Source organism: Saccoglossus kowalevskii, chromosome 17 (assembly GCF_978046115.1).
Source record: "Saccoglossus kowalevskii chromosome 17, keSacKowa6.1, whole genome shotgun sequence".
NCBI lineage: Eukaryota > Metazoa > Hemichordata > Enteropneusta > Harrimaniidae > Saccoglossus > Saccoglossus kowalevskii.
This window is the reverse complement of record NC_140657.1, coordinates 27,484,170-27,504,280: the sequence shown is the minus strand read 5'-3', so window position 1 is coordinate 27,504,280 and position 20,111 is coordinate 27,484,170. Positions and strand designations below refer to the sequence as shown.

General features: G+C 34.4%; 1 protein-coding gene across 1 annotated transcript in view; it reads right to left on the bottom strand.

Moving 5' to 3' along the window:
- Positions 1-266: 266 nt before the first annotated feature.
- The window catches only part of LOC100373927 (early estrogen-induced gene 1 protein-like), a 54,071-nt gene continuing 34,226 nt past the window's right edge, over positions 267-20,111 (bottom strand). The window contains exons 3-9 of the mRNA XM_085492220.1: positions 11,502-11,645; positions 11,166-11,212; positions 10,093-10,259; positions 7,944-8,158; positions 6,717-6,828; positions 5,394-5,466; positions 267-5,017 (exon numbers count right to left, since the gene is read on the bottom strand). Of these exons, the coding sequence (XP_085348346.1) occupies positions 4,972-5,017; positions 5,394-5,466; positions 6,717-6,828; positions 7,944-8,158; positions 10,093-10,259; positions 11,166-11,212; positions 11,502-11,645 (804 nt within the window). The 3' untranslated portion in view covers positions 267-4,971. The remainder of the gene's footprint in view (positions 5,018-5,393; positions 5,467-6,716; positions 6,829-7,943; positions 8,159-10,092; positions 10,260-11,165; positions 11,213-11,501; positions 11,646-20,111) is intronic.

Below are 20,111 nucleotides of genomic sequence, written 5' to 3'. Positions count from 1 at the left end.
TGTTAATTTCATAGGTTGTTTTCAGTTATAATTGTAGGCAATTCTGAATAAAAATATTTTTGTTCTCTGCACAATTGTTGTTTGTTTATTGACTATCCATCTTGCATTTGATGCTGTGCAATCAGATCACTAGATTTCAAAATTCATTCATTTCCGAATTAGCCAAAGTTACTGAAATGGGGCATACAAGTACTTTGGTGTACACAGCAAACATGCATGGGACACTCATTTTCTCATGTTCTGACAAATTACAAAATGCAACTATGTTTTAAACCATAAAATCCTTTTATTGAAATAAGAACAAGTGGAAATGTATTACAAAGAGAAATAATAAGAAATAATAGTCTACCCATATATGGAAGTGGAAAAAAAAGTACACAATGTACATGTATTCATCCTTATTACTGACACATAGACAATAGCTATAGGCCTCGTGTATACACTTTCTAGGACAATACAGCAATAATTTCCAATATTGTTTTGTGACTTCAATGATAACTTGTTGCATTTTAAGAAAATATGATTTTGAAGTGAATTTGTACCACCATGAAGTATTAAGATGCGTGACCTTTTTGGGTCATGCCAAGTACCAGGATGTGCGACCTTTTGGAGGGTCATGCCAAGTACCAGGATGTGCGACTTTTTGGAGGGTCATGCCAAGTACCAGGATGTGTGACCTTTTTGGTCATGCATAAGGTTCAAAGAACAAAATTTCATATATTTTTAGGTGATCTGAAACATTTTGCACTGAGATCTGCATACACTATTATTGGCATTTTTTTGTGGTCAAGCCATGCACTTCAAAATTCACTATTTTCATGTCATTGTGTATGAATAGTATGAAGATAGTTGCATTATATTGTCTCATAGGTATTGGGCTTTACGTAAATAAAGTATTGCTATACATTATTCTGTCAAAGGTATCAGTATTTCAAATCTAAGAAGAACAGCCATTGTACAAGTTAACATGAACAACACTTTGAGTGCCATAATTTTGTGTTACATTTTGCCCATTTTCTTCTTCTACGGTAATTTTTAACCAAAGGGAAATGATTTCCTATCGCCTACAGGTTTCGATTAAAATTTTGGAAAAAATTAGAAAAAGAAATTGTATTTGTCGTATATTGTAAAAAGTGACAAAAGTTGGCACTCAAAAAGTTTACGAAGGAAGTGACAATTTTTGAACAATTCTGGATATGTTTTTGAGGGATGAACCATAATTTTAGGAGAGGTATAATTACCAGGCAGCCCCCTCCCCTTGAAAATGTTCCAACCCTTATTGATTTTGAAAACATTTTGCTAAAAGTGATATTACAGAGATTCTGAGAAAGACAATAATATGCACAACATGATAAGACGTACTCAAATTCCTGGAAGTCAAAAGAACCGTTCATATACTATATCAATATTGATAATTTTTAAAAAGCAACTCCCTCGTAATGCGAAGTATGTCAATTTCTATGGCAATTCAAATTATAAAGCGTAGACATCTATAACAAATATGCGATATGTGTGTGAGAAATATTCTTGTAAATTCATTGATATAATTTACTTTAAGTGACAATCGTCAAACAACTCGCTTTTATGTAAGCCTACTGCGCAAGTCTGAAGCAAATCAGAAAAAAACATATCTCACATATGCTTTCTCATTTCACAAATACCACTAAAATGTGAAGTACCAAAATGGGTGGGCATGATACCGACAGTATTCGGCTACTCAATTAAAGGAGAAACACTGAGAATCCTGATAAATACGACATTGTCACAAGGATACTGCAAAGTATATGCCAATGCAGGGCAGGACTGCGCCAACTTTTACCGTGCACACTATGTGTTATTGTTACAGTCATTTTTATATTATACATCTTTTACTGCTCGTATTCAGAAATTAGTGAGAGAAAACCCAAAGTATAATTGAGCAATTAGCTGCGTTCAGTGTCACAATTGTATTTGTGACACCTGTTACATTGTTCATGTAGACAATGGAAAAAATAAATGAAAATACAATGCAACTCAAATGCATCGGCAACAAACTTGCAGATTCAAAATACAGATTCCACATTACTTTTCAGATTACAAAAAACAAGGGCATCACATTTTTCCCCAAGTTTATTTTCAAGCTGTATGAGCAAAAAAAAGAATGTTAGATAGTCTAGGCTAACAATGGTGACACCACTATTGGTGCCAACAAAAAAAGAAGAAAAAATAGTATACATGATTTTGTAACCAAACACATCTTGTTACCATAGTGACCATCTTGCCAGTCCAGCTGACTTACACCCAAGGTTTTGAAAAATAAATAAAACTGATCTCTATATTAAAAAGTAAGACATTTATACTAGAATTGATTTTTATCCTAATCTTCATTTTGAAATAATTGAATAATGGAGAAAAAATTCAAATAAACATTTTTGAGTTGGAAGATGATTAGAGGAAAAGACTTTGAGGATTATTTTTTTTGCCACAAAGCAAAGTCGGTTGTTAAAAAAAAATCACACTGAGTGTGAGAAAAGACGCACTCCATCTTCCCAGATTTTCAATTCGGAGTGCCTGCAATGTTTGCCTCAAAAGTTTGCGAAGACTAAAACACACTGTTAAAACCATAATGATTCATGCAGACTTTTCTCTCATGACACAAAGCGGCTCACAGCACAATCAAATTTACAGTTTTCTGTCCAGCTATTTAAAAATATAATTCATTACGAAACAGTGAATTTCATGTGGGCATTAATGTTTTTTTATATATAAAATATTTACAAATTTTTCATGAATTCTGATTTATGAATGAAAACAACTCAACCAATCACAACGTGTTGACAGAGGCATGGCAGTAAATCGGCGAAAGATTAAAAGACAGCGTAGGATTCTACCAGGGTAAATGTTTTATGAATAAAAAAACATTAATGCATTCATAAACTTCACTGTAATTGCATAAACAAAGCTTTGTCTGAAAATCCAACCACAAGAGATACTGCAAAATTTTGAAGAAATAAAACTTTCGTGTATGAATCCCAGCATGCATTCTCCGAAATAACACACAAGGGCTGTATCAATAAATCCCAGCATGCATTAGTGCAGTAATTTTCTATGAGGGCAGTATCCCAATATGTACTATAATACTTTCTCAGAAATAACACATGAGGGCAGTATGACAACTCCAATAATACAACGAATAACAACAGGTTTACAAATTATAAGGTCTAAACAAATTACGAAAATGTTTCAATTAATGATATTTTGTAAATATTAGGGAAGAAAAATGGAGCAGCAAATATAAGATATGATTTGTAAAATTTAAAGTTAGACAAGAATAAAAATTCTTTTTTAAAATACTTGTGATCAGTAACGGAAAATTTAGCTTTGTAATAAAGTGAATCTATTGATCAAATTTAACTACTGTGCAACCAATTACATAAACAGAAATAAACAAATTAATAGATATCACCGTACATTAAATAAATCATGAACAAGATACATTAATATATAATTAAAAAGAAATAATTATACTGCTATATGTAGTTCTGAATAAATATTCCACATAGATATGTACAGGCAATACTTACAGCTGTGCTATATAACATAAGTATTGGATTTTTTCTATCAGCAATTTCAATCAAAATTTCATATTAATTTTTCCTTCAATGCAGAAAAAAAATGCATTTCATTCAGAAAATTTCTATGATTAATTTTAGTTTGATGTTGCAAATATTTTAATAATTATATTTTAACAGATATTTTGTGATATGACACTAAAATGAGAAAAATCATATTTAAAAAGGTAAATCTTGCAATTTTCTAATAATAAAAATGATTTCTTTTCCAATGAATTTACTGTTACCTAGGTAACCATGTCACATACAACATAGCATGAAATATGCAGTAGAGTTTTACAAATGTAACATTTACACCATATTTCATACAAATGATTGTGAGGGTCTATATTTACACAGCTTTGTCTTGCTTATACTTTCTAACAATATTAAAAGAGAATCAAAAAATTCTAATAAGAAAATGACATTATTGATTAGTTTTATGGAGGGATAATCGTTCATGGAGGGTTATTTAATAAACTTCAATGATTTTCACAAAGCAATGAAAACAGTCAAAACGATTGTTAACTACCCAAAACAACTGTATTGACATATATGTAACATCAACAAATTGGCAAGTGCATCAGCTGTTGCAAAAATCTGGCAAATATTGTTTTTGAAAAAATAATTGGAGGGAAAAAACATTCTGCAAAATTCACACTTTAATTATGTAAGGAAATTTTTTTACTTTTGAATATGCAGAGAAGACAATTAAATAAAATGCGGCCTCAGGTTAGTTTAACTGTCTCAGTGTTTGATGAAATACTTTCAGGTAAATACTACCATTTTTGTCAATAGAATTTTTAAGCATATTGCCGTGCCAATATGTCAAAGAAAAAATAATATGCAGTAGACCATTCATGTTGACGTACAAATTTTGGAAGGATTCTTTTTTTTTTTTTGGAAGTGATGTTATTTTTGTCATGTTTTTCAAAGTAAAACCCCGGAGCTGAAAACTGGAACAATGCTGGTATCAAAAAATGTGTGAAAGTTTCTAGTTTGGTGAGTAAACATGTACCGAATTTACATGGTTTGAAACCAAACATTCTTTTAAAATGGAGGGTCACTAGAAAATTTGTAAGAAATAGAACATGATTATTTACAAGATTCTACAAAAAGGAAATCTATCAAAAAATGAATACTCGACTGAAATACAAGTAAACTGTCACATTTCATACAATGAGATGAATTCTAATCTCTGATTGGATGTGAATTCTAATCTCTGATTGGATGTGAATTTGAATCTCTGATTAGATGTGAATTCTAATCTCTGATTGGATGTTTCAGGAATAGTGTTCTGTAAATTTCTCTCTACATGCAGCTGTCTGGGTGTGGATGAATCAATGGATGGAGGTTGAATAGTACAGCTACAAATGCAGCACTACCTCTTATCTATAACAACTTTTTCAAAAGCACCGGCAGTCATTCTGTAAGAAAAACAGAAAATACATTTTATCAAAGTGAAATACCACCACTAGTACCAGTAGTTGAATTGTTAATTTTTGTTAAGGATGTAGATGTAGCAAACTAGTAGCGTTAAATCCTACATTTTGAATGCTGGTAGTTCAATGAAAAACCAGCATATAACAATTTAAGCCATCACCTTTGCTCAAGAAGTTGTATGGATAAATTGGCTAATAAGGCTATAAATTAGCCAAAATTTGAATTACTGAGACCAAAGATTAGCTTAATTAGCCACATTTTGAATTCACAAGGCTATAAATTAGCCACAGTTTGAATTATTAGATTAGCTTGGCCACAGTTTAGCAATGTAACAAAAGGTAAATATTAAAGTGCACCCACCTGTTTTTTATTTGCTGACTACCGAGGGCAGTAGAACCATCTTTCGCTATAAATAACTGAAGACCTTCTTCATCTATGGAACAAAAGAAGAGATGAAGTCAAGCTATGCGCAAGTGAGAATCACATGTCAATGGACATGTTGCCATAACACATTCCACCTTCTTGCCTATATTTTGTAATTGTCTCTTTTGAATCTCCAACCAGTGGCTTTAGTTTTCCTTTTGAATCTCAACCAGTGGCTTTAGTTTTCCCTTTGAATCTCAACCAGTGGCTTTGGCCTCCCCTTTGCATCTCAACCAGTGGCTTTGGCCTACCCTTTGAATCTCAACCAGTGGTTTTGGCCTACCCTTTGAATCTCAGCCAGTGGCTTTAGTTTTCCCTTTGAATCTCAACCAGTGGCTTTAGTTTTCCCTTTGAATCTCAACCAGTGGCTTTGGCCTCCCCTTTGCATCTCAACCAGTGGCTTTGGCCTACCCTTTGAATCTCAACCAGTGGTTTTGGCCTACCCTTTGAATCTCAGCCAGTGGCTTTAGTTTTCCCTTTGAATCTCAACCAGTGGCTTTAGTTTTCCCTTTGAATCTCAACCAGTGGCTTTGGCCTACCCTTTGAATCTCAACCAGTGGCTTTGGCCTACCCTTTGAATCTCAACCAGTGGCTTTGGCCTACCCTTTGAATCTCAACCAGTGGCTTTAGTTTTCCCTTTGAATCTCAACCAGTGGCTTTGGCCTCCCCTTTGCATCTCAACCAGTGGCTTTAGTTTTCCCTTTGAATCTCAACCAGTGGCTTTGGCCTCCCCTTTGCATCTCAACCAGTGGCTTTGGCCTACCCTTTGAATCTCAACCAGTGGCTTTGGCCTCCAATTTGAATCTCAGCCAGTGGCTTTGGCCTCCCCTTTGAATCTCAGCCAGTGACTTTGGCCTACCCTTTGAATCTCAACCAGTGGCTTTGGCCTCCAATTTGAATCTCAGCCAGTGGCTTTGGCCTCCCCTTTGAATCTCAGCCAGTGACTTTGGCCTCGAATTTGAATCTCAACCAGTGGCTTTGGCTTCCAATTTGAATCTCAGCCAGTGCTTTTGACCTCCCTGTTGAATTTCGTCGAGTGGGTGTAGCCTTTTAATCTTGGCTCACTCAACCAGTGTATTAGCGCAGGGCTATCCTTTTTTCCAAATTGGATACGAAACATGTTCGTTCTTTTAAGTTAAAATTGGAAGGAAGTATTCATTTCCATATCAAGTGCTATCATGTAGTTGTAACACAACAGTTTGTTGTCATTTATAATGTGACTATAAAGTTCTTTATTTTTCCTTTGTTTTTTTAACTTACCACCCGATTTATTATCATTATCAGCCGTAAAGTCCTGTTGTTTGATTAAATTCGCTATTAACTCATCAGCGTTAATTCTTGTACAGTCTACTCGTCGGTTCTGATCTTCCTTCTGCAAAAAATATAATAATGAGTAATTAAACCTTTGAGCACCAAATCTTCCTCCTGCTCAAAATTGGGTAAACATGTTTACTGTAATGTTCACTGAATTCAGTTTTAATTTAAGTCCAAACAGACTATTAAATGTGACATTGCTTCTACTTTTCAATCAAAACATTGTAAACAATTTTTTGGAAAATTTCTATATGGAAAAGACTAGATTATATATGGAAAAATTTTGTGGATGGTGACTGAAGTAAGTTGACTTTGGTATTCAAATGGTTTATCAAATCTTACAAAGTGCCATGCATGCACGCATAATACATAAACATGAATGGTGCAGAATAAGGAAGGAGACTTCAAACTTTAAACCAACATAAAGACAGCAAAAACTTATTACTTACATACATACATACACACACACGCACGCACACGCACACACACACACACACACACACACACACACACACACACACACACACACACACACACACACACACACACACACACACACACACACACACACATACATACACAACTGCAATCACTTTCACTAATTAATGAGTGTTTCGGGTAGCTCAATATTTTCTAAATTATGAATAAGAATTAGAGATTTTTATGATTTCAGAGCTTTACATTATAACACAATAATGTAAACCTCTATTTGCAAGTAAATTCATTTCAACAACAAAAACTAAATATTTAAAAAAAATTAAACAAATTTAACTAAATATGTTTAATTCTGATAGCAGTGATTTAAAACAACAATAATGAATCTCTTCAGTGTCATATTGGATTCAAAGAAGGATCTAAATGTGATTAACGTGTTCGGCTCAACCTTATAGCATATCTTGCTATAAATATCTGTCTAATCTTATCTCAGTGATTGCTAGGGGTGGTAGAACAAATGCAAGGAGACAGCACTGTATAGTGGATGTCCATAGCAAAAGCAGTGATGAGTGAGTGATAGCAAAAGTCGAGAAGGAAAAGTACAAAACAGGAACAGACAAGTGTAGCAGGATGCATTCTTTTTTACCCCTTTTGAATCATTTTCATAGAAGCTCCTGAAGAAGGGATGTTTTGGCAACAGCGCCCTCTAATTAGACCAAACTCAACTGACTCACATACCCGTCGTCTCTCAGTAGAACCAGTCCATGAATTCCTGCTTGATTCGGTGTCATTTATGCTGGTACCACTGGAGAATGGTTCTGTGGTGCTTGAAGATCTGGAATGTGTACTTCCTCCCCTGGAATGTTGGCTGTTACAACTTGAACTTCTTGAATGCCCTTTGGTGAATAAGTCATCTGCGCCTACAGCGCCCTCATGTTCAGGAGTTGTCCAACCTTTTCAATTGATTATAAAAGACACAGATTAAGTAGAAGTTAAACTTTAATTTCATGAGACAAATATTCATGAATTTTGCATACCAGTTAAATAGCACAAAATTTACTAGCTTCCATTAAGGAGCCATAGTGACTTTCACTGGGGTCTCAAGAACTCACAGTGACTTTCAGTGGAGTCCTAGGGACTCATAGTGACTTTCAGTGGAGTCCTAGGAACTCAGTGACTTTCAGTGGGGTCCTAGGGACTCATAGTAATTTTCAGTGGGGTCCTAGGGACTCAGTGACTTTTAGTGGGGTCCTAGGGACTCATAGTAATTTTCAGTGGGGTCCTAGGGACTCAGTGACTTTTAGTGGAGTCCTAGGGACTCATAGTAATTTTCAGTGGGGTCCTAGGGACTCAGTGACTTTCAGTGGGGTCCTAGGGACTCATAGTAATTTTCAGTGGGGTCCTAGGGACTCAGTGACTTTTAGTGGGGTCCTAGGGACTCATAGTAATTTTCAGTGGGGTCCTAGGGACTCAGTGACTTTCAGTGGGGTCCTAGGGACTCATAGTAATTTTCAGTGGGGTCCTAGGGACTCATAGTAACTTTCAGTGGGGTCCTAGTCTCATAGTGACTTTTAGTGGAGTCCTAAGAACTCATAGTAACTTTCATTGGGGTTCTAGGGACTCATAGTCACTTTCAGTGGGGTCCTAGGGACTCACAGTGACTTTCGGTGGGGTCCGAGGGACTCATAGTGACTTTTAGTGGGGTCCTAGGGACTCGTAGTGACTTTCAGTGGGGTCCTAGGGACTCATAATAACTTTCAGTAGGGTCCTAGAGACTCATAGTGACTTTTAGTGGGGTCCTAGGGACTCATAGTAACTTTCATTGGGGTCCTAGGGACTTATAGTGACTTTCAGTGGGATCCTAGGGTCTCATAGTGACTTTCAGTGGGGTCCTAGGGACTCGTAGTGACTTTCAGTAGGGTTCTAGGGACTCATTGTGACTTTCAGTGGGGTCCTAGGGACTCATACTGACTTTCAGTGGGATCCTAAGAACTCATAGTAACTTTCAGTGGGGTCCTAGGGACTCATAGTGACTTTCAGTGGGGTCCTAGGGACTCAAAGTGACTTTTAGTGGGGTCCTAGAAACACATAGTAACTTTCAGTAGGGTCTTAGAGACTCATAGTGAATTTCAGTAGGGTCCTAGGGACTCATAGTGACTTTTAGTGGGGACCTAGGAACTCATATTGACTTTCAGTGGGGTCCTAGGGACTCATAGTGACTTTCGGTGGGGTCCTAGGAACTCATAGTGACTTCCAGTGGGGTCCTAGGGTCTCATAGTGACTTTCAGTGGGGTCCTAGGGACTCATAGTAACTTTCAGTGGGGTCCTAGTCTCATAGTAACTTTCAGTAGGGTCCTAGGGACTCACAGTAACTTTCAGTGGGGTCCTAGGGACTCAGTGACTTTCAGTGGGGTCCTAGGGACTCATAGTAACTTTCAGTGGGGTCCTAAGAACTCATAGTAACTTTCAGTGGGGTCCTAGGGACTCATAGTGACTTTCAGTGGGGTCCTAGAGACTCATAGTAACTTTCAGTGGAGTCCTAGGGTCTCATAGTGACTTTCAGTGGGGTCCTAGGGACTCATAGTAACTTTCAGTGGGGTCCTAGTCTCATAGTGACTTTCAGTAGGGTCCTAGGGACTCACAGTAACTTTCAGTGGGGTCCTCGGGACTCATAGTAACTTTCAGTGGGGTCCTAGGGACTCATAGTGACTTTCAGTGGGGGCCTAGGGACTCATAGTGACTTTCAGTGGGATCCTAAGAACTCATAGTGACTTTCAGTGGGGTCCTATGGTTCTCATAGTGACTTTCAGTGGGGTCCTAGGGACTCATAGTGACTTTCAGTTGGGTTCTAGGGACTCATAGTGACTTTTCGCAAATCTGGACTTACTGGATGAGGTGACACAGGGTCTCGTCTTTGGTTTAGAAGCCGAGCTACCAAACGACGCAATACTGCCACCACCACTCTTAAAGTCTTCTGATTTGTAAGTTCCGCTCACGTACATTCTTTCGTCCTGTGGGAGCTCACCAGGAAGAAATAACTCTTTCACATCGGGACTGAAATTTACGAAGAAAAAATAACATAGTAACAATCGTACCATATAATTATTGATAATATGAAGTTATCACCTGATATCAATTGTTGATACAAGTGACATCATTGGCTAGTATTATCCACAAACTAAAAATGAGTGGATAATACTGCCCATGACTCCATGAGTATCAATAACCTCTATAAATACAACTCGAAGAGTTTAAATGACAGAGAAGTTGTGATTTTACAGAACTATGGTAAAGAATCATATGCTAATTTGTGCTTATTATGCGCGACATACATCACGTTGATGGATGCGGTTTTGAAGTTACGGCCACCAATGGTTTTCAAAATTGGCAGAAATGCCACCCTTCTTCACGATATTTGTTAATATGAGTTATTGCCACTGCACCATCCAAGTAATTGTTGGTATACAGTCAGAAATTCTCACAACGTAGTGCAATAATACAATACTGTCATTGTTTTCGTTGCATACCCTTCAAGCACATAAAGACTGACTATCTATCATGCATATGATACTAGTGTGAATAACAATATACACCTTGGACATGTGATAGTTCAAAAGTTTTCACATAATGCCGTGTAATCTTCTTTATATTTATCAGCCTGTTTACTGTTGTACCATGCCGGTATTACTTTTTTTTTTTTTTTACCTCTCCACATGTAAGTGTATTTGTATTGTACACTGTACAATAAAAAGCTTTTTCATTTTACTAAAGTGCTTCAGTTATCAAAATATATCATTGAGAGATCCTGGATCCCACAAAATGCATGCAAAAAAAACTTTTTTTATGTAAAATTCACAACATAAACTGTGTAACAACTATTTAAATATCGACAATAAGGATAACAGAGGCTCTAATATCTTACAACTGTCACTTTCATAACAAGCAATAATGGTTACTTACGCTTTAAAACAAGGATCACCAGACAGAAGAGTCATCCCTATAGTAACCTGAAGTTAATAATAGAAAACAAAAACGAACATTGAGTACATACAAGCTAAAAAATGTGTTTTTTTTAGTTTTCCAGGTAAAAAGTCCAGATATCTGAGACAGAGATTGAAAAATAAACAGCCAGCAGCCCTAATGTGTTCACAATATTTGGGGAGAAAAATAAAATGTATCATAATAATGTTGAAAAAAAAGAAAAGAAATCAAAACAATACAGCGCCCTCTCAGGACAGTTATTAGGTTCCTATTGTTTTCATCCCAAACAAATTTATGTGAAGTAATTTTTCTTACCTTGAGGATACTATTATCTTGTCTCTGTTTAGAATCATATCCTTCCAGTAAATATCTTCTGGATTTATTACTGGCTCCTGCGTACTCAGCAAGGTTTAAATCAACAAACCCTAACTTGACAAATGATTTACCGCCCTTCACTTCCTGCAATAAAACCAAATAATTTGAATTTAATAGTTTTATAATTTTAATTATTTAACATTTGTCACTGTAATGCCATAAGTTACAGTGTGGCGTAATTTTGCAGTATTTTACGTTTGACCATATAAGGAAATGCGAATTCCAATTATGGAATGATTACGCATGTAAGCATCCTCTAATAATAAAAACAAACATGGCTGCCATCAGGGTTTGACTGGACTCCATACAAAGAAGTTCGCTGATTCTGTTCTAAACTTGTTGGATTTTGGCATTCCCATGATGTATACTTGGAAGGAAAAGATGTATAATAATAAGCTTATTACGAGGATACATTTGTTTTAACACAGTGTTCAGGAGCGCTGTGACCTGAAATAAACATGCTTTCAGCTAGCATATTATCACTAATAATTCTTTGTTATTTGCTGTACAATACCCAGGTGTCACATGGTTTAAAATAATAATATAAAGAACAGTACATGAATTTCTAATGAATATGTAATTGATGGTTCTAGCCTGTGGTAGATTTAACTCATTATATTTTTAATAAAAATCCATTTTTCATATGGTTAATATTCATAAGTATATATTTACATATAGATTAATATTTTTAATTTAGTATGAAAACATCACCATAAGGACATTTTATAATCTGATTGTTTCACAGATGCACATTTTTTTAGCATATTTTAAACATTTTTTTTCTTTCTTAATTTTTCTGTTATGAATTTTCAAAGAACGCTTCTTTTATTTTGTTATTTTTTAATTCCCTCCCCATAAGGACCTTTTATCATCACTTTGTTTCACAGATACACATTTTTGAGCACATTTTCGACATTTTCTTTGTTTATTTATTCTTTTTCTATTTATTGTTATGAATTTTCAAAGAACACTTCTTAAATTTTGTAAGCACATTATTTTTTAATTCCCTCACCATAAGAAATTGTTATCACAATGTTTCACAGATACATATTCTTTGAGCATATATTAGATATTTTCTCTGATTATTGATTTTCTTGATCTTTTTTATAAATTTTTAATGAATACTATTTTTTTTTATTTACTGGTAGTAAGTTTTTATTTTTTTTGGTTATGAATAACAGGTACAACAACCTGTGTGGCCAGAATATGTGACCTTTTAAGTGATCATGCATAAGGCAGGCTAATTGTGATCTAACATGGTCCTACATGATATAAAATAAACCAGTATATATAGCTACATGTCAAGGAATGGATTATTTTCAACACGAACATAAGTACGTACGTAATCTTTGGGGTTGAGCTACGTCATAGTACATTCTATGTAGCTTAGATGCACCAACGGGCTCTACACGAGCTGCCGTATCTACCGCCAGTCAAAAAGCCAGTGAAAAACAGCTAATGACGAGAAAACAAAACAAACTATGAGACACTCCTGAACAACCAAATTGATATATATTGCACATATAATGGTAATCTTGTTACACTGTTCACGAGAATCTCAACAACTATCCCAAAATACTGTTTTCTGAGAGGTTTCAGTCTTTGTTTTCACCCTGGTGAATAATTGGCATGGATTCAGAGATAACTACAGCTCTGAATTTTTTTCAGTGTTACCGATACTATAAAACTTTATAATTGAAAAAATAATAAATAACAACCTTTTTATTATCCCTTGGTATTTAGTTTCACTATTGTTATTAGTGTTTTAAAATCATGGATTTTCCAGGAAAACATAGAGTTCTTTTGTTATTTTACATATATGTGTAAAAATTACAACGATTTATTGTAAATGGTTTAATTATTCACTGTTTTTAATTTTGCTATTTACAATTCACTAAATCATTTTGAGATACTTGGTAAATTTTAATACAAACAAAAAGAACACAGTACAATAGCACAATAAATCAAAGTGGTATTAATCAAACACAACACAAAAATCTGAGAAATTTATCACCAGTTTTATTATACATGTAACAACATGTACTTGGACAGGTATCAAGCCATGATTCCCAAAAGGTGCAATAAAAATAAGATTCCAGCTAGAATCCGTTCTGAAATTGTTTTTTTTCTTTTCTTTTTACAGAGATCAATCCTGACTTGAAACATTACCCGCTACATGTGGTCATGCGACATGTAGTCTTGATGTTCAAATTTGAAATGTGACATTTTTTTAGCTACTATATTAATTAGCGTTTGATTCGTCATCAGAAAAACAAGCAGCCTGTCGGCTGAGATAGCTCCGCTGTTAGCAATGCACATTTCAATTAAAGAACTGAAGATATCATAAGAAAATAAACAATATGTATAGTATCAAAACAATCGGACTTGCTATTTTCAACAAAAATGTCAAAAATATTCATTAAAATTAGAGAATTGAAGATATCATCACGAAATCTGAGAGAGGTCTACCTGAGGTACCTATATGTATAGTATCAAAGCAATCAGACTTGCGGTTTTTAACAAGAATTCAACAATATCACTTTTTACCAAAAAAGACAAAAATAATCATTAAAATTAGAGAGTTGAAGATATCATCACAAAATGAACAAATCTGAGAGAGGTTCACATGTAGGACCTATATATGTAATATCAAAGCAATTGAATTTACGATTTTCAACAAGAAGTCGTAAATATCACTTTTCACCAAAAATGTTCACCAAAATTTTGAGATTTTGACATGAAATGAACAAATCTGAGACTTTGTCGACAGTGGAGCTAAAAAAGGTACTTCTGGTTTCCTTAGACATTTTGCAATAAATTTGGAACACTATCATTAATTAAATGCTAATCATAATTTTGGAACACCAAAATCAAATTCTGTTACTCTTCGAAAAATATTATAACTATATAGACCTATGAGAAATGCATCATTATTCACTCTTACTTGTTTTTACAAATACATCACCTGCTAACAGCATTATATAGCAATTATATCTGCCATCCATGGAAGCTTTCAGCAGACGATGTATTAAGACCACCATGTATGAATGTTTACTAAAGTAGAAAACATCCTTGACATTTTGTAGCAGAAGTTCACAACAGAATCTTTGAAGATAATCATTTATTTATTTCATTCACATCTTATCCCAAACCATTGCTAATGGAATTTAAAGGATTTTTAAAATTAAATATTTACATGGTATTATCAAGAGCTTGTCGCGGATATCAGTTGGTTGTTACGAGTGACGTACAAGGAGATATTATAGCACATGGCACCACAAAACAAAAAGCTCTATGAATAAGTAGTATCACAGGATTACATGCACTCTCTTAACCAAGACAGGTGAAAATATAGAAATATTAAACAGAATGCATGCTTCAAATCATCGAAATTATTTAAATTACTAATGCGACCATATGTACTGTAAATAAGAATGCTAGAGCTACTACATTTGTAGTTAGGACCACCAACATCAGAATTATAATCAAATTTCATCTGCATTTTCATTGTAAAACATGTCAGAAGAAAGGTTCTTTGACCTGAATTTATAACAACACTGTCAGAGTTTGCGCTAGTGTCTCAGCAAGATGAGTCCCACTTACAAAATTTTAAGAAATTTGACCCTGGATAACTTTATTAGAGATTGGACCCCAGCTTGCCTGAAAAACAAAGCAAATTATGAAGTTAACGCAATCCCTGACTGACCTACATTTAATAATTTGAATGTTATTGTTTTTCTCTCTTTGAATGAACAACTTAATTTGAGGTTATCGCATGATATCATTTCATCATAGCACTGGTTGATACGGGTGACATCATAGGCTGAGTACCGGGTAGTATTATCCATAAACCAAAGATATGCGACTACCATGATGCCTCAAGTATCAACCAGCTCTCAAACAAGTGTTATCAGATGATAATCTTTTTATCGCATGATTAAAACAGGGGTGTCGTCACCTGCGCATGCGTCAGATGGCCATAGCATGCCAATGTTTACAAACAAGTGTCTACCAATGAGTTCTTTTGTGTGTGTGGTTATCGTCAATTGGGACTCAATTCCTGTGTGTGCGCATGTGACGACCCTCTCGGTTTAAATTCAAGGCCAAAATAGACAGAGAAATCATAATCTTTTAGACTATACGTTAATGAATCATATGCAAATAAAGGACGATGTTTGAGGACGTCAGTTGACGCATATATCTGGTTAGGGCCGCCAATGGTTGGCCAAATATCATCATTCTGTTAATATACTTTCATAAATATATCACAAATAATAGTATTTTTGCCGATTCCTTACTGCATAATTGCGCCCACTAATATACATGTATGCTATAGACAACTTGTGGAATAGGTGATAAGGGTGATACGCTTAACCTTAACCAGCTCCTTCACAATCACAAATTGACAAAATGGTCCTATTTATAGTCTGCATTTTTCTTCAGAAGTTTGGAAAAAAAAATTTTTGAGTAAAGACTGAAAATTGATTCAAATTTTGTCTGTTGGCTCCAAAATTAGGCGTCGTTTCCAGAAAAATTGAAGAATATTAGAAAAAAGTACAGAATAATTTGGGCGGGAAAGTCTGGTGACGAAAAGGTTAAAGGATCACTGCTGTCATATCGCATGCACTTAAATGTTGTGAAAACAAACAATCTGTTTAATACACACATAGAAAGGAATCCATATCCAACACAATACAGTGCAATAACTGTAGCGTTTGAAAATATCACAAAAAGTCTGATCAACTGATGCAACAGTTTCATTTACAAACTTGAGCAGCAATGAGTTGCTGTCCGTTTACCTTTTGTGGAAAGGCAAGATCTGATTGGATGCTTTAATGAGTAGGCATGACCAATGAGAGTACAGTTGTAACAACTATTGTTGAGTTGATATGGTTAGAGACTAAACTTTAGAAAGTGTTTTTTTTATCTCGGCAAATGAGAAGCCCGTGTAAGTACATGAACATTGTACCTTGCCGATGTTAGGAATTTCATGAAAATTTCTAAATTGTTGTTTGTAATTGGCTGTTTTTAATTCAGAAGAAAAAACTTTTGGTTTCTAAACTTAGTTTTTGCATTATGAACCTCAAGTGTATAAATTCCCACAATTCCCAATCCAAAATGGCTGCCTATGTAGGGTTTAGCAATTTAAAGAAATTGCAGCGGGACTTTTTCCATGGAAACAACTTTTGATGCCCACAATTTTTATTTTATTTGCTTTTTGTCTTCATTTAATGGGTCTAAAATCTAAAATAGCCACCTAAGTACGATAGGGCTCAAAAATTTTGAGAAATTTCATGGAAACAAGTTATGATACACCCAATTTTTTTATTTATTTATTTTTTTTATTTGATGGGTTCTTTCAATACTCAAATAATTGCAGAACCTGCCAACAGCATAGAAGGTACCTCTTAATCAATGTAACAATTCAAGTTTTTGAGAGTTACAAACATATTGTTCAGACAGTATGGATATACAGCTTAGTTTTCCAAACAGTGGCGGCTACCGCCCTATTTACGACACTATGGAGAGTACACAACATTATAACTTAAAGCCCCAAAAATGCTGTCAAGATAATTGGTGCCAGTGATGTGTGGTATGCGTATTTATTGTGAGAGACTGACACTATACTATAGAGAATAATAAGTACCGGTACATTCAAAAGTCAAATGTACTGAAAAAAAGTCAGTGACTCCCCTGCAGCAGTAACAGAGTTACAATGCAATGTGTGGAATTGAGTAGAAGTTCACACACCGGTAACATAAATGAACAAAGAGCCGTACAAATCTAAAAGGTTATTTAAAGGTTAGGTTTCAAACATGGGTGGTGCATGACATATTAATTGAAAAATGCTATCATCACATTTACCAATTTATGAAAAATAAAGACATTCTGTCAATATTTATAATTAGTATCATTTGATTTGAGAAAACTTTAAAAAGAATGTAATTTAACAGCAACTGTGCACAACATCTTGTGGAGAATATTAAAAATAATTCTTTCCAAATATCTTCATGCGATTCTTCATGAATTGCAGCACAAAAATGCATTGTTGTAATATTTTCATTAAATGTTTACATGCAATACGGCTGATAGACTGCTTTAAAACACCTGATATACATAAAATGACATTTTTGCCACCTATTTAACATGTTATGATTACATATACTTAAAGAAGTCTGTTAAAAATCATCTATAAACATAAAATAAAAATTCCCAAGTATACAATTATTATTAAACCAAAAATTGTTTTCCCTGGACTTAACGAACAGCTGAGTATCTTCATGTCATCTATATTCATCTGCTCAAAACTGAATGCCATATCATAAACATATTATTCTAATCTGACCTTGCCGAGGTCAAAGTTCAAATAAGTTCATAGCCGTAAACATAATAAAAACTACAGGTGGTACTGTCCTCATGTCCTATTATCAACCGCTAACAATAATTTCATTCACAAGGCACGACCTATGACCTCAATAGACATTCCAGTAACACGTTATTACCTAGTGGACACAGTCAAAAACAAAGAATTCAGTATTCAATAAAAGTTACATACCCACAATGGTAAGATATTAATGTCTGGAATTCCGGATCCATGTCTGGGATTCCGGAATCATGTAATCTGAATGCTGGGAGTAGACCAATAGAATTAGTTTTTCTTGACTTACTATAGATATTTTAATTTAGGCATTATGCTTTTTGTAAACGAATAAAAAAGAAAATTAAGAAAATTACAATCAAAGAAAGATTAAAAATAACTCCTGTATGCTGAAGGTATTGAAGGCATGCAGTACAAATAAGGAATACTGTATATATTAGTTTCATTAAAATTTGATGGGTGGTAGTCAAATCATCTGTGAAGCACCCATAAATTGGTGAATTTATGCAAATTAGGTAATTAGTAAAAACAAAATTCAACCCTAAACTCAACATGTACAATGCTTATCCCTAAGCATCTATGCACCAAGTTTCATTGAAATCTGGTGAGTGGTTGAGATAATGATGGAAAAGTTAAATATTGTCTAGTTAATATGCAAATTACTTAATTAATATGTCAGGATTTCAACCAAAAACTAATCAGTTCTGCACATTATCCCAGAGCATCTGAGTGCCAAGTTTCATTGAAATTAACGAGGTATGTAAGATGTTAATTTCAGTACAAACTCCAATAAAAGTTTATAAATACGAAAAAACCTATCATGGAAATCTGTTTAATGGTACATGAGAAACAAGTGAAAATGTTTATATTTGGCTGATTAATATGCAAATTAGGGCATTGATATGCACGAATTTTAACCAAAAATTAACCAGGTCTGCACATTTTCCCAGATCATTTATGTACCAAGTTTCATTAAAATCTGATAATTGTTTTTTTGAGATATCAGTAGAACTGACACACACACAACTGACGCACTAACCACAAGACCACAAGACTCCCATTGTATGCTTCTCACACAGAAGTAAAAAATGTACAAACAATTAATCATGTTTATACCACATGGTTTATTAATCCATAGTGATTTACTTCAGTGTCAATAGTGAAAGTAAAAACTTTGGCATGCTGCAACTCTAATGCTACAAGTGACAAAGACAATTGGAGGCCAGGTCAACCATAAAGAATGCTAAAAATGTAAACAGAAGCTCAATAACTGTTTTCAAGTTCATTGTAGTAGCATTAAAGACTCAGCGGTAAACCTGTCATTCACATTCTGCGAGCAAACAAACTTGAGTATGTATGCTAAAGAACTCCTTGTATTTACTATATATCAAATGTCTGCTGGTCTACTTTCGTTTTACTCCTGACTTTAAAGGGCTGTGGTTTTTGCGCAGCCATGTTGAAATTTCTAATAAACAATCATTGTTTTTTTTACATGCCTTGTATATGACAAACACCACCCTTTAAAATACCTTAAATTTAAACACTCATTAAAAATAAGTTATATTCTACAAAAAACGCTGTCATAGCAATTCTTGCAAAAAAGAAAATTGTATGGTAGGTTTATCCAGGTTATCCCTTTAGCTTAATTTGACTTATCAATTTATCAAATTTAGCCCCTCACCTTAATTTGATTGATCAGGTTTAGCCCCTTAGCTTAATTTGATTTATTAAATTTAGCCCCTTAGCTTAATTTGATTTATTAAATTTAGCCCCTTAGCTTAGTTTGATTTATCCAGTTTAGCCCCTTAGCTTAATTTAATTTATCAATTTATCAAATTTAGCCACTCACCTTAATTTGATTTATCAAGTTTAGCCCCTTAGCTTAATTTGATCTATCAAATTTAGCCCTTAGCGTAATTTGATTTATCAAATTTAGCCCCTTATCTTAGTATGATTTATCAAGTTTAGCCTCTTAGCTTAATTTGATTTATCAAATTTAGCCCCTTATCTTAGTATGATTTATCAAGTTTAGCCCCTTAGCTTAATTTGATTTATCCAGTTCAGTCATTTAATTTTATATATACTAAATTCGATTTATTCTGTTTAGTTCCCTTAGCATAATTTGATTTATCAAGTTTATCGCCTTAGCCTAATTAGATTTATCTAGTTCA